General features: G+C 32.1%; 1 protein-coding gene across 1 annotated transcript; it reads left to right on the forward strand.

Moving 5' to 3' along the window:
• Positions 1–8,423: 8,423 nt before the first annotated feature.
• On the forward strand, positions 8,424–10,816 carry LOC123664445. Its single transcript, XM_045598988.1, has 2 exons — positions 8,424–9,437; positions 9,794–10,816. Exons 1-2 carry the CDS (start codon positions 8,424–8,426, stop codon positions 10,814–10,816), a joined length of 2,037 nt encoding a protein of 678 aa, XP_045454944.1.
• The last annotated feature ends 6,373 nt before the right edge of the window (positions 10,817–17,189 follow it).

Here is a 17,189-nt window from a genome sequence, read left to right on the forward strand (position 1 = left end):
TTTTTGAAAAGAAACTTTTTTTTAAATAAGATCGAACCCCGTTCAAGGTAAATGTTTGTATATGGCATAGGCTATTAAGCGCGTGCCGTAATCTGGACGTTAAGTTTTATCGTGTTTCAACAACAATTGTCATTTTCCCGATATTTCAGAGGCGTTGCAGGTTTCATACTCACGGGCGGTTCGACAGATTAGTTTTAAAAACTTATAGAAATTGGAATAAACAATTGCAAAAATTAAAATATCATATTTAAGATGTTCGACTTCTAATTGCGAGTTCTCGAGTAATTAATCTTCAAATGGGGAGTTCTGTAGGTGTGCTAGATCACGGTCCGTATAGAAAAAAAAACCTAGCCCATTTTTATATTTTACTTTGTTTAAATAGACGAGCTACTTTGATATACTTGTTCCATCGGATACTTTTCGGGAGCTCGTTAGCATAGATATAATTTACAATAAAACATTCTACGAGAAAATAAATTCGTTTCCATGTGTGGTTCTATTGTTATATGCGGCAGTTAGTATTAAATTTCAATTTATCGACGATTTTGAGAGTTTAGAAAAATAGTCATCATCATCATCATCATTAATTTCAGCCTATCACAGTCCACTGCTGGACATAGGCCTCCACAAGTACACGCCAAAAATGGTGTGAACTCATGTGTGTCCCAACCCATAGTCCCAACCCATAGTCACCACGCTGGGCTGGCTTTGTCGCACCGAAGACGCTGCTACCCGTCTACAGCATGTGTATTTCATTGCCAGTAGTTGGATGGTTATCCCGCCATCGGTAGGTTCCAAGGTGGTAGTGGAACTGTGCTTAGTCGCCTCTTACGACACCCACGGGAAGAGAGGGGGTGGCTATATTCTTCATTGCCGTAACCACACAGCAAACGATTATGCAGAAGTACGTTGCCAATATAGCTCGTATATAAATAAGACAAGGTATAATTAAAAAAAAAAAAACCTAATTTATTTTTCGCGTGGAATCTTTTACACCCAGAGAACCCTCCATTTGCAAGACCTTGGTTAGGAGTCGAATTTATAAAATAAAATTATTATTTATAAAAATTATAAAATACGCTATAATCATTATAATATTTATCCAGATAATGAGCAGGATTTTGCTTCAAAGATTAACAACCATCCATCCATTGTCATGAACTTTCGCATATATAATTTGTTTTTAAATTTGCATTAGTAAAAATGAATGCGAAAATTCTAAGTTGCTAATAAAAAATTGAAATTGAAAACAATTCATAACCTTTTTTAACATTAAAAAACAAGATAAAAAACATATTGGTACTGCGTTAAGCATTTTAAACCAAAACATTTTTTTTTTTAATATTATTATAATTGCCTACATATTTAAGTGTCGTAAGATGAAATATAAATATAAAAAAATATACATAATAATAATATGTCACTTTTGGGATAGGTCCCGTGACCGCTGGCGCAGCCTGTTGCTGTGAATAATGCGTTGAATTTGTAATACTAACTTTCATAAGTCGTATTTCGATAAATCAAAATCATTATATATATACCATTAATAAAGCATAGATAGCATTTATTATTCTGATCTGCAAACTGTATATCGTCTGGTAATTTTTAGTTTAAACCTAACCTAGTAACTCCTAACTTATAATTTTTGCGCATTCATACAAACTACGTAACGAACTTTTCAGTTGTAATTTCTTACAGATGTAGTATATGATATATTGACCACACTTTTAATTTTATATGTATAATCTTTCATCGTTTTAATATTTGCGCAAATAAGTTTTACTTATATAAAAGTAACCAGTATAAAGTAACAACGCAACACATTTTCACTAATTATTAAAAAAAGTATCACACGAAAATTTTATCTTATCGAGGAGACAAAAACGTTTTTTTAGAACCTATTTATATGACAGACAAATTCAATGAATAGAATAAAAATTATAATGAGGATCTGAGGTTTTTAAAGTATTTATAAAATAATCAAAATAATTTAACATATAGTACACACAGCCACTATTGTGTATATTAAGTCTAAACAGTTTTTCAATATTTTTTCCCGTTCGTATTTTTGTTTAATATTCATTAAAGTTTGTTCAGAAAAAAAATTTGTAACATCATACGACACGAGAATGTTTCATCATCATCATCATTACAGCCTATACAGTCCACTGCTGGACATAGGCCTCCACAAGTTTACGCCAAAAATAACGTGAACTCATGTGTTTTGCCCATAGTCACCACGCTGGGCAGGCGGGTTGGTGACCGCAGTACTGGCTTTGTCGTACCGAAGACGCTGCTGCCCGTCTTCGGCATGAATGTTTCATAATATAATAAATTCAATATAAATAATATCAACGTATATTCACTTACCAGACAAAAACGGTGCGAAAAACACCAAAAACATCCAAAAACTTTTATTCATGTTTTTAGTTGCACATTTAGTTCTAAACACGAAATATTAAAAATCAGTTTCAAAACTAAATTCTAACTCACGAAACGTTCCATTTTTGAAAGTCATCCCATAGTTTGAATGTTTAAAACAATCCATATTTAACTTTTATAAATTAAACAAGAAGTAAAACGTTACGAAAAAAATTTCGCGATTTCCCGCTCTTTTATCGTTCGCTAGCGTGCGTCTCTCGACACATCTCAAATGAAACTGAGGACTCGCCGATTTCGTTACTAACGGTTTTCGATCGTTCAAAAATCACGAATGTTTTTACATATTTAGTTTGTATTTGTAATAATGCAATATGTTCACCTTATTGATTTAATTGATACTAATGAATAATAACCGAAATGTACTAAAATTACTAATATTATACATATTAAAGTTACCTATTAAAGTAATAGTTCACATACATTTTTTTTTTGTTTCTTATGCTTGTTAAAAGTTTTATTTACTGATACCCAAAATGGATATACTTAATTACAAACGTATATTACTTAAATAACAGGCTTGTAATACAATAGTGATAACTTTTCTGTATAAAATTTTCTAAGCAATAAACTTTTTGGTCTTTGACACTTAATTAAAAAAAAAATGCGGTACTATAGTAGTAACGTTTAAATTCGAATGTCGTTTGATTCTCGAGGTTCCAATAGTAGGGGCTGAAACAGATTCTTGCTAGTGCTACATAATGCCACTCTTGGGTTTTGACATTTGAAGAGATGATCTTCGTGGAGTAATTTCGCATATCCCCGTTTAACTCCTAAATGTACATAAGTAGATCAATTTCATCATTTCTTTTGTATAATCTTCGTAAACTTCTTATTTTTAATACTTATTTTAAGTGTTATTAAACAATATGTTCATATGTGATATATGAGTTCTGGTGAGTCAATATGTAATAAGTTTGCTGAATACTTTGAATCGAATTTTCAGCAACCGTCTACATGTAATATAATGTCTCCGGATCTTACACATTTATAGGAGGTCGTCGTAGATATAGCTAATATTGAAGTATTAATAATGTGGTACTTGAACTTCTTAAACGTTTAGACTTCAGTAAAGCAGCAGGACCTGATCGTATTCCGCCATTATTTATAGTTTCTTATGCAAAGAGTTTAAAGACACCGTTAGCATTATTGTTCAGACTGTCATTGGAGACCGGTACAGTGCCCGATATTTGGAAATTTGCATTCGTAACGCCAATACATAAGAAAGGTCCAAAAAATATACTGGAAAATTACAGACCAATTTATATATATATATATATATATTAGGCCATACCAATTTATATATATATATATATATATTTATATTAGGCCTTTGGCCTACCGTGGTAATTTGTTAATTGTATTTGGCTTCAATGTCAAAAAAAAACACAATTTGGAAATAGGTCTGTAATTTTCCAGTATATTTTTTGGACCTTTCTTATGTATTGGCGTTACGAATGCAAATTTCCAAATATCGGGCACTGTACCGGTCTCCAATGACAGTGATTGTATTTGTGTGATTTAAAAATGATACACTCCTACTGTTTCGTTCATTTCTTATATTTAAAGCAATAAGCGATATTTGTATACAGGTTTACTCTGTACTTGTAACATTTTTTGGTGTACAATAAAGAGTATTTGTTGTTGATGTTAGTTGTTGATTTGTTATGTTGCAAGTTTCCGGACTGATTCCGGAGTCACGCTTATTCATAAAAGAAATAAAAGCATTATGTCATTTATTAACATAATCATATAGTTAAAAACTAATATTATTTTAATGCGGCGTTACGGGGAATGGGTCATAATGAGCCAGCGTTTTTTTTTAAGCTACTCTTGCAACGTGGCCACTACTGGTAAAAGTAGCTAGAGATGGTGATTTTTTGGCTCATTTTTAACTTGAACTCAGTCTAAACACGGTCAAGCTATTCGTTATACGTGGCGAAAGTTTAAAAAGATAAATACGACCCATCCCTGTGTCGATGTAATTGAAGTCGTTTTTTTTTTCGTTTGCGAATAAACACAATTATTTACACTTTGAAATTGTTGTAATCACATTTCCTTTAGGATTTTGTTTGATTGTTTTAATATCTTTTCAAAATATACCTATTACAATACAGCTCTTAATGTGCTAGCAATATGGTTTCTTGTCGCTTATTTGAGGGAGAAGATGTTATTTAAAATATCCGATCCTACTTACGTTGTTTACGTTAAGGACCAATATTGGTTGATTAAATTAAAATGCCCTACCGCTGGGTCGTATGTACAATAGCTGCTTCAGAAACACATGGTAGCTAATTCCACTGACACCAGATGGCAGTGCAAGTCAGCCATTACTGTATGTCATCTTTGTTGGCTAGGGATGTTAGTACTTTTATCGATAAATTATAAATGTCACTGCTTGGTACTAAAATATATTAGGTATATTCATGACAATTCTTATAAATCTTATGATTGAATTTGTTAAATAATTTTGAGTAATTTATTGAAGGATTTTAAAAGAGTACTGCCATATTTCTTGCCGGTTTTACTTAGCAAAATGTACATTTTGTATGTGTGATAGCTGCACATAAGCTATAAATAAATGAACCCAATAAATTTTTTAAATTAAAAGTGCTCTTGAAGCTTCATTATGGAACAATTAAATCCACGATAGCGATATGAAATGTAAAATTAAAATTAACGATACAATGTACTTTTTTAAAAGCAAACAATTAGTACGGCTATTTACAAATAAATTACTTAAAATTAAAGAATATGTTGTAATACTTATTCTTGAATTACGGCAAACTGTTTGCCAGTATTCCGAGTTCAGTGTTTCTGATCTGATTTAATTCTCCATTTTCTGTAAAAAAAAATTATAATTTAATAATATTTTTAATGTTTCTCTTTTAGATCATTGCTGATTATTTTCGATTGAAAACTTGTCAAGCGAGTCTTTCAATTGTCAGGTTAAAGTTATTTTACAAAGCTGTTTTTTAAAATGTAGTGGATACCTTAGCTTCATAGCAAACCTATGTCGAGCAGACATTTAGAATGAAATATATGAGATACCCTAACAAAGTAAGTTAAAAAAAAAACGTTTCGCTTTTTATTTAGTGTTTATGTTACTATTTTATAGCGTTAACCGATCTATATTACTTATGTATTACTTAATATTACTTAACATAATATTAAGTAATTAATAATAAAGTTAATATTTAAGTTTACGAACAAGTAAAAAAAGAAAGAAAGAAAAAAAATTCCTTTACTTTTTATTCGATAACATAATGAGAATTAATTTTAAAACATTTAAATCTCAATAATCACCGCAGTTAACAATTAAAGAATACACTAATCTCTATTATAAAACAATTAAACAATCGTTTAAAACAATTTACATCGAAGAGAAATTCTAAAATGTATTCAAATAAATTATGACCTAATTAATTGAAAGCTACAATAAGCGAAGTTCTGTCGGCTTTGGTGAATTATTAATCATTTCATTCATAATTAAAACGTTTCCGTTTGAATAAATATGAGCTAAATTAGTTATAATTAAACCATTTGACTTTACTAAAGCTTAACATATATATAATTCTAGTTTTGAACAGTGTTTGTGTATATAATACGTATAAACATTAGGTGCGACGTACTCGTACAATATAATATTTTATGAGTAGTACGTATTAGTGACTAGTATTATCAGGTAGTAGTTACGGTACTAGGTACGGTTATATAGTACAAAATGTTTTTAAATAACCAGAATATTTTTTATATTTTTATGTATGTATTATAGTTCTAAATTAATCAATAATCATTTAATTAGTGTAAGTAGGGTTGCCGTAATAATGATATATAATAAAAAATGTGCATAATTAAACACATTTTTAGCACGTATGTACTTTTCTTTTCTTAATGAAACATGTTGATGATAATATATAGATACCTCAAAACAACAGTGAAGCTACTTCAGTAAGCTCAACTCTTTCATGGTTCCCTACCGAAATGGTTCAAAGGGAACCCTATAAATATATTTTCGCTATTTGTTCATATTTTTTTTTTAATAAGATGTAAAAATCAAATGGGTAACTTTCTTCAATAAGATTTCTCACGAAGCCTATTCTTTTGGGCTTATTAAAAACGAGTATTAAAACGTGTTTTTCGGCAGTATTGTCTACTTCAAAAAGGTGTATCTATTATTAAGTACTATTTATATATGTATTACTAAGACTTTCATGAGTACAGTCTTTCTTTCAGACTTAGAATCTCTTTGAAGTTTATTTTTAACATAACCTGCCGTTCGGATAAAGTCACGGGTCAAAGTAGATGAGAAATCGTTCAACAATCCGCTTCTTAATGAGGGTTAAATTAATTTAACTATTTGAAACTTATTAAAATAATTCTCACCACGTTAGTTAATTGGGGTTATTCAAAATATTCACTATTTTTAAATTGTATTTCTATTTTGTATTAGCTGACCCAGAGATTCATACCGCCATATTTTTTTTCATTAATGTCCCTTTTTTTTAAAGTTTCTGTTATACAAGCCTTATTCTGACAATAACGAATAAAAAAAAATATTAATATATTTATACAGCTAATCTTGAGACAGAAATGTTAGAACTACCGTAAATATTAGAAATACCGAGATTACCGAATCGATTTGCTTATTTTATTTGTCGATAAGATATCGTGAACAAAGTTCCTAAAAATATAAGAAATAAGACATCAAATATTAGATCAGTTACACAAGCATTATCAAATCGACAAAATATTGTATCGATTTAATATATTTTACATCGATATAACAAAACGAACATCACTAGTCTTTGCTGTCTAAAAGCTATTAGCAGTTGCCGTCGGAGGCGCACCTGCGACTGTCATTTCCTACGGAGAGATTACTTACCTTTAACGTTACGCGTATATACATCTGTTACTTTAGTTCTATTGGACAGTATAAGTTAACGAGTACTTATGTTTGTGGTACTTTATTTTTTCGATTATTGGATAACTGAATATGGAATTCTATCTATAATTCTATATATAACTGAAATATTGGAATTCTATCTATAACTGAATATGGAATCTATGATATTCTATTGGATAACTGAATATGGAATTCATTTTACCGCGAAACCATTTTTGGGAAGCTTAAAGCAAATATTGAATCTCTATTCAAAATATACATGACATGACATGTCCTAGAAAAAAGAAAAAGTCTACAAGCAGAATTACGAAAACAGCGAGAACAAGGCAAATTTGCTGTGCTAAAGTACGACAAAATTGTAATTCTCAATAAACGAACACAGCAAAATGAACATTCTGAATATTCTAAAAAGAGAGCTCTATCTTCATCCCCCGTAATAAATAAAACCCAAAAACCTTCGACGAATACTCAACAGGCCAAAAAGAACAAAAACAGTATCACTGGCTTTTTCACTGCACGACATGAGAGAGAATCTCTTGAACCCATTGCCCTTACGAGTCAAGGACCTGAATCTTCAAGAAATAAATAGCGCGAGGCCACCCCTCCTAGGCTCCCGATAAGGCTGGTCACCAAGGGAGTGCATGACCAAAACCCTCCAGGGATGAACTTGCTCTATATAGTCACCTATAATGTTAGAACTCTGTCATCCTATGACCGTCTCATAGAACTTATAGAGTCAATGAAAAACAAGAAATTTGATATAATGGGATTATCCGAAGTAAGGAAAGTCGGAAACGTAATTCAAGAGTACGACGATTTTATTTTTCACTACGTAGGAGAAACAGCGGGACTGTATGGGGTAGGTTTCATAATAAAAAAATATTTAAAGAATTATATAGAAGCAATAATTGGTTTGTCCGAACGAGTCTCCCTATTATTATTAAATATTAACAACTTTGAATTGGCGATTATCCAAGTATACTCTCCTGCGGATGCTGCTGACGACTGTTTAGTAGAACAATTTTATATTACTATCGATAAAGCTCTATTACTCGCAGGCAAAAAGAAAATAATAGTGATGGGAGACTTTAATGCTAAAATTGGAATGCCATTGCCCGATGAAAAATTAATAATGAAGAATTACGGCTACGGAATAAGAAATATTCGAGGTGAGAGACTAATTGAGTTTGCTTACGAAAACAAGCTATCAGTCATAAATACATTTTTCAAAAAGAAAACCAGAAATAGATGGACGTGGAGATCACCAGATGGAAAAACTAAAAACGAACTTGATTATATTCTATCTAACTTTCCTAGAAACTTTTATAACATCGAAGTCCTTAATATAACGTTTCCATCTGATCACAGACCACTAAGAGCTACAGTTAAAATACGGATGCCTAAAAAAAGCAGAGCGACCTTCAACAATAATGTAACCATACCTTTAAAAACGGACGCCCAGATATCCACCTACCTGACATCTCTACATGACAATTTATACAAACTCGCAAAAGATGAAACACAACTTACGGTCCAAGAATATCATGACCAAATAATAAACATAATTCAAACCAGCCTTAAAAAAGCCAACTGCGACTCTGAAAAACCATCTATAATGACCAATCGAACACGACAGTTAATATCACGACGACATGAACTCCATAATAAGAAACCAAAGACACGAAGTATGAAAAACGAGCTTAAAGCGCTTTACAAAATAATTAGCAAATACATTAAATATGACTATAGCAGTTTCAGATCTCGCACAATAGAGAAACACCTAAATTCAACTGGCAGTTTAAAACGAGCATACAAAGAATTACGGACTCACAAAAATTGGATAGAAGGGCTCCAAAATCAAGATAAAATATGTAACAGTAGAGACGCCATATTAAATATTGCAACATCTTTTTACAAAGATTTATACAATTGCCCTACAAATACACAGACAAACAATTTAGAAAAACTTACCAATATGGACTATTCAGGAGGAATAGAGCCAATTAAAGAAGCTGAGATACTCTATCATATTAAGAGAATGAAATCAGAGAAAAGTCCAGGCACTGATAAAATAACCAACGAAGCCATCAAGGTAGGTCACCAATTACTTGTAACTCCATTGGTAAAACTTTTCAACTTAATTTTGAACACGATTTCCACCCCTCAGCAATGGTCCGAATCAAATATTATATTGTGTTGTACAAAAAAGGTAATCCAAAAGATATCTCCAATTACCGCCCAATAAGCTTATTACCATCCCTATACAAACTTTTCTCTTCGATCATTGAAAAAAGGATTAGTCAAGTAGTAGATTCCAAACAACCGATGGAGCAAGCGGGTTTCAGAAAAGGTTTTAGTACTATCGATCATATCCATACCCTTGAACAAATAATAGAGAAATACCAAGAATTTCGAAGACCACTCTACATATGTTTCATCGATTACCAGAAGGCTTTCGATACTCTATCACATGCTTCGATATGGGAAACTCTATTATCTCAAAACGTTGATATAACCTATATCAAAATATTGAAACATATTTACGAAAAATGCCAAAGCAGAGTACAATTGGAGAGCATAGGACCACCTGTAAAAATAAAACGAGGAGTCAGACAGGGTGACCCTCTCTCGCCCAGAATTTTTATAGGAGTTTTGGAACATGTGATCAGCGGACTTGATTGGAATCAAATGGGATTAAATATTAAAGGAAAATACCTGTCACATCTAAGATTCGCTGATGACATCGTCCTTATGTCTGAAAGTAGTAAAAAATTGGAATACATGATATCAACCCTACATGAAGCTAGTAAAACAGTTGGGCTTGAAATAAATCTAAATAAAACAAAAATTATAACAAACAGCATAGTTAATCCTATAAAATTAAACAACATTCATTTTGAGTACGTAGATAGCTACATTTACCTCGGAAAACAAATATCCTTCAAAGCACAAAATAATGACCAAGAAATCACAAGAAGAATTAAAAAAACCTGGAGCAAGTTTTGGAGCTATAAAGAAGTTCTAAAAGGACATTTCTCTGTGAATTTGAAAAGAAAAATAATGAATACATGTCTTCTGCCTTCTTTAACCTATGCATGTCAAACATGGAAATTTACATCTAAAGCCAAACATAAAATTAAAACAACTCAGAGAGCCATGGAAAGAAGCATGTTAAAGATCAGAAAAATGCAGAAAATAAGGCACACAATTATTAGAGAGAAGTCAGAAGTGATCGACGCATTAAACTTCGCTATGAAATTAAAATGGAAATGGGCTGGACATGTATCTAGATTAACTGACGAAAGATGGACGAAACGAGTTACAGAGTGGACAGGTCCGCAAGGCTACAGAAGAGTAGGAAGACCACTTACGAGATGGGCTGACGACTTAACACACACCGCAGGCCGAGACTGGCTAAACATAGCTAAAGATAGAGACACGTGGCATTCTCTGGAGGAGGCCTTTACCTGAGAGGGGTTCTTGCATCTCAACTATATATTTCTAAATTCTAAATTTATTTATTCTGATTTTTATTTGCATTGACTGATATTTATTTTAAATTGAATTATTGAGTGTTATTTTATTTAATTATGAATGTAATGTAAACCTTGACAAATATTTTTGAATTTGAGTTATTAATTATATGCTATATTGACAATTATGAATGTAATATAAATACCTTGACAAATATTTTTTTATTTTTTTTGAATTTGAGTTATTAATAAAATTATTAGCTTTATTGACAATTATGAGTGTAATGTACCTAAATACGTATGTATGTAAATACCTTGACAAATAGATATCATACAGTCAATCAGACAAAAATTATTCATAAATGTGATATTAAAAAAATCAATTATTAATTAATTTTTTTTACAACAATGGTTTTTTTAATAATTTGTCATTATATCATAGTTTGTTTATTTTCAGTCTGATAATGTTATTAAATTTTTTCAACAATTTTAATGCAATAATTTTAGTCAAAAATCTGTAATGAAATGACGCAAGAAATAAAAGGCTTTTTTATTTTTTTTTATTTTTATTTATTTTATTTATTCAAAATATAATCATTGTTGATTAGAATCACAATAGATTGTATATAATTTTATATGTCTGTATATATATTATTTCCGTATACCAAAACCAGTATTGCCAGGCAAAAAAAAGAACATGCGTATGACCTGCAAGATGTGGAAGAAATTTTACAATTCGTTAAAAATATCAACAAGAGAAGCTAAGATATCTTAAAAAATTTAAATAATACGGGCTACAACGTTTACTTTCATCCTCTCGCCGATAGTAAACAACATAACTAATACAAATTTACTTTTCCATATTTCATACTAGCATAGCTTAAGTAGTTAACTCAAATACGAGTAAGCGTTAAACACACTCGTAAAAAGCGATAGTGTTGCACCTGGTGTTATAAAAGCATTTTCTAAGGCTTGTGCAATAACTTACAAACTTAAATCATTAAAAAGAAAAAAAAAATAACTTCAGAAACTTGTATATATGCAATTTTAAGGCATTAAGAATTGTAATTGTGTAGTCATTGTCAAAATGATTGCCTGTTTGCTTATTGGCGCAGTTTGTAATGGCACTTCTGTCTGCTTCGCGTGTTGTGGGTACGTTTCCCGCCTGAGTATGGGTGTAATACTTGTATTTATGTAGTTACATATTATTTCCGTGTATATATTTAGGAACACGACCGTTTGTGTGTGTGTGTGTGTAATATATATTTATTATTTAAAATAATTGTGTTTGCTGGCAAACGAAAAACGTTATACAACGTAGGTGGACGACAAAATAGTCAAGTAAATACGCATTATCAAAGATTACTCCAAAAGTTGTAATCAGATCTCGATGAAATTTAAATGTGACCATATGATAAACATCAGCTTTCGATTAAATTGAAAATTATCAAAATCAGTACATCCAGTAAAAAGTTATGCTGATTTTCGAGACTATCCCTCGATGTCTCTAAGGATCCCATGATCACATTCTGGTTTCCTTATCATGGTACCAAACTAAGGATATCTCCTTTCCAACAAAAAAAAGAATTATTAAAATCGGTATATCCAGTAAAAAGTTATGTGGTATAATACAACGTAGGTCGACGAAAAAAACGCATATTAGATATAACTCGAAAAGTAGTTGTTAGATCTCAAATAAATTTAAATGGGATCAAGTCGCTAGTGACTATTAACATCGTCGGAACTGCAAAATCGCATTTTTTTATTTATTTCATAAAACGTTCCCAAATGACCAAGTCTATCATCAGCCGAAGAGAAAATTTTTATTTTATGCATAGTTTTTGAATTACTCAATTTAAAAATGTCGGATATTACCTGGCTAGCTCGCTAACAATGTCAGATAATAACTACCAACGTTGTTAGCGGTGCGCAGGAGCGGGTGAGTGCGCACGATCTCCCACTTCAGACTATGTTAGCGGGACTAACTGATGTTGGTTCGACACTTGTTTTTTAGGACATTTTATTGTTAATCCTTTACTTTATAACACCGTTCACAATGTCTAGTAGATAAGCATGTTTAATCAAACTAGCTACTGGACGTGGTAAAGAAAAACATAGTAATAGAAGTAAAAATGCCGATGAAAACATTTTGAGCAAAGCAAAACCTAGTGAAAAACAGGTATTAATTTTTACTTATTATATTACTTTTACGATTTCTATCAATAAAGTTCATAGTTTAATACTATTGCAAATTTAATAATAGATAATAGAAATTACACGAGCCATTTACAGTAAGTAATTTAAAATTGTCGGATGTACCTCATCCAACTTTGTTAACCGGTTTTTGAAAGGAGTTAAATGTCGTTAGTACCATATCCGACGTTGTTAATCGGTTTTCTATATGAGTTAAATGTCATTAGTACCACATATGACATTGTTTATCGGTTTATCAAATGGGTTCAATGTCGGTAGTACCATATCCGACGTTTTTAACGTTTTTTTTTTTTAATTAATTAAATGTGGGATATATTACATTTGAAGTTCTTTGAGGTTATGCAGATGACTTAAAATGTCTTTAGTACCAAATATAACACCCAAACATCTAAAATAGTTAATTTTAACTGTTTTTTATTATTATTACCTATTGAGTTTCTAATACCGAGAACTTTTCAAGATGAGTGAATTATTTTTTTTTAATATATAACTAGGTCGGCCAACAAGCGTAAGGCTCACCTCGTTGTAAGCGATTACCGTAGCTTATAGACGTCTGCAACCTACTCACTAACAGGAACACAAAACTGCTTGAAAGCAGTGTTATTTAGCTCTGATCTTCTGTAAGGTCGAGGTACTTCCCCAGTCGGGCTGCTCCATATTTTGAGCAGAAGATGTTCTTCCTGCCTTCCTGTGTTCCTGCTGTGCCCTACCTCAATAACTACTAAGTATAGTCATACAATTTTACTATTTCCTTTTAGACGATAAAGGTCAAAAAGTTAAAGTGTGTAATGTTCTTAACTACAATACCTGCAGGTAAGCGCATCATCGCGCTACATAATGAAAAAAATGTGAGGAACGAATTTCAGTTTTAGTAGATCAACGTGGCAAATATTAGCACAAGAACTGAATTATAGACGAAGAGATGACGAGAAGTGTGTGTGATGATGTCAAATCGTTTTCATTGATAGTATCATATTGTGTCAGCAAAAATTCAAAGAAACTACCTATATTTAGAAAGTGTGGATAGTGCTTCTCGAAAGTATAGCATATACACGGAATGGTTTGATTCTCAAAAAATATAGTGACAAAGCAAATAAACAGGAATATACTTAACGCAAATTTTAACCTCTCTCTCTCTCACAACATCATATCTCAATCTCTATGATATTTGTCACAGATATACGAAAGTAAAGAATTACCTACAAAAGAAAAGTAATCAGTAGATAAAGATGAAGCTAAGTCGAATGAAGAAGTATTAGTAGCTACTTTTGATTTTGAAAAAGTTTTGATAACACCACATAGATATGTAAGCGTGTTTTACTACAAAATGAAATTGTCTACCTTAAACTTTACGTTCTATAATTTGTCTAATAAAATAGCTACATGTTTTATGTGCCACGAAGCTATTGCAAAACGTTGTATAAATTAAGTTTCAAGTTGACTTTATCAATATATATAAGAAAACGCACATAAAGGCAGAAATTTTGGTCCGACTATAGCCCAGGTCAGAAGAGGAACGGAAGGAAGGTTTTTCTCTATACTTGCTTGCAGTAAAAGAATTTGGAGTCATGACTACTCACTGTTTCATGGAGAAGGATCATACTCAAAATGAAGGTGATAGTGTGCATTCAGTCATCGAGCGCGCTAGTGAACGCAAGATGTTATATTATGTACCAGAGGAATGGTGCTGCCTCGTTCGCTGGGCCAAAGCTGAAGGTGAACCTTATGAAGTTAAAGTGATGACAACTCCAGAAATATTGGATTTTAAATCCTTGCTTTGAATTATATTAATTACATTGGACACATATGAAATATGTAACAGTTGTGACACAGTTTTGACAGAATTTAATATGAATATAATTTTTAGGACGCATTTAAGTGACTAATCCCCAAAAGATATCACAATTTTTATTAGAATTCTATAATGTATCGGAAGGAATCTTGGATGAAGAAGAGATTTTCATTGATTAATCTAAAACCTATTAATATAAACCTAATAATATAAGTCTTAAATTTAACCAAATCTTTGGTTACTACCCAAGTGTCTTATTAAATCTGGATAATTATTATAGAAGATTTTGTGTTTTGTTTAGTAGATTTTAGTTATGCCACCAATCAATACTCTTTGTTGATTGTCAATAAGAAGATTGATTTTATTTTGTTAATCTGAATATTAGTTTAATTAAAACAAAAGCTGTAATTATTTGTTGAGTTATTTCATCATTTTAGCCGATCACAGTCCACTGCTGGACATAGGCCTCCATAAGTTCACGCCAAATGGCGTGAACTCGTGTGTTTTGCCCATAGTCACCACGCTGGGCAGGCGGGTTGGTACCGCAGGGCTGGCTTTGTCGCACCGATGACGCTGCTGCCCGTCTTCGGCCTGTGTATTTCAAAGCCAGCAGTTGAATGGTTATCCCGCCATCGGTCGGCTTTGTAAGTTCCAAGGTGGTAGTGGAACTGTGTTATCCCTTAGTCGCCTCTTACGACACCCACGGGAAGAGAGTATTTAAGTCAAAAGAAACATTTTGTATTAATTTTGACAATTGCCTTTATTCAACAAACTTTTCTTTATTATTTCTCAATAAATATATTCACTTTTTTAAATTTTTGGTGTTTGTTTTTTAGTAATATTTACATACGACATACATTTGTTATAAAAACTAACAATGAACAATGACGTAAATGGCATTTCCGACAAGCAATCATCAATTTCGTACAAGCAACAATGTCGGTTGTGGTACTTCTGACAAATCAGTATTAGTCTTAATCCGTTAAAAATGTAACAAGTGACTTTTCTCATATTTACACATTAAATACCGGCTAGTAATAATATTATCCAAAATATAAATAGCCTGTACAGCATTACTCTAAAATTTCATGATCCTGCTTAAAATAAGTAAAAAGATACACGCGATTTACACTTTGAATCGCTCTCCTGTAAAGTTGCTGTTTTTCACATCCGACGTTTTTAATAGTCATGGGCGAAGTGTCACCGCCTTTCGATTAAAAAAAAAAAATGTCGAAATCGGTCCACCCAGTAAAAAGTTCTGATGTCACATATTAAAAAAAAAAAAACAAAAAAAAAACAGTCGAATTGAGAACCTCCTCTGGTCGGTTAAAAAATACAAATAATTTAATATTGCGAATACCGATTATCTATTGCAATACAACTGCATATTAATTGCAATTTTGTGCAATAATAACACATCATTTCTAAATCTCTCTTTTTTATAATAAATGTTTATTTGTGACTGGATGCAATAAAAATTTGTACATAAATGGCTTTGTAGCCAGAATAATACATTGGTTACTTTATAACCGACATTACCATGGTTTCGAAAGTTACCCGGGTAAAACAGCAAAGCGCAGCTATACTTGAAAAAAAATGTAAGCAGCTGTAGTGTGATACAGTCTTTTATGTATTTATATTAACAAAAAGGGCTAGTAAGTCGAAAGGAATTAAATAAGGAACACCTGAAATTGCTTAAGAATTACTCTTAGTGAAATATTGCTAATTTACCTTGTGGCTACATGTAATACCAGCCGTGAGGCATCGGTAGAATAGAATAGTGCCCCCCTCAAATCCCAGGTGTCGTGAGAGGCGACTAAGGTACTCGGTGCGGATCCCCGTAAGACACGAGTCAGGTCCTGCAACTGAACCAGCTCCATACGTAGCGACTTCCTGTGGGTCCCGCTGGCAAGGTCGAGATGGTTTTGTAGGTAGTGGGAAAACCTGCACTTCCTAAATGCATACCCAGGCATAGCAGTTAACATCTGTGGAGACGACACTCCGTCATCGCAATCTAGCGGTGAAACCAACATGGATTTACACTGCTTAAAACATCTGCAATAGATGTAAAGGCCATAGATAGAGATAGATAGATATGTAATACATATTATGTATGTGTTGAAATATATTATTTCAGTATATAAAAAATTCAAATTCCTTGACTTTGTAGTTATTATTTATACACATGTCTAGTCGGCTAGCTTCATCGGTATAAAGTTCTTCTATAACATGAATCGAAACAATATATTTTATATCTAATAACCTTCCTCTCCGCCACTCTCCAACCCTCATGGGAGCAGCGTGGTGGATTAAGCTCTGATCCTTCTCCTACATGGAGAAAGGGGTCTATACCCTGTAGTGGGAT

The sequence above is a fragment of the Melitaea cinxia genome, chromosome 22, assembly GCF_905220565.1.
Source record: "Melitaea cinxia chromosome 22, ilMelCinx1.1, whole genome shotgun sequence".
In the NCBI taxonomy this organism is placed as follows: Eukaryota; Metazoa; Arthropoda; class Insecta; order Lepidoptera; family Nymphalidae; genus Melitaea; species Melitaea cinxia.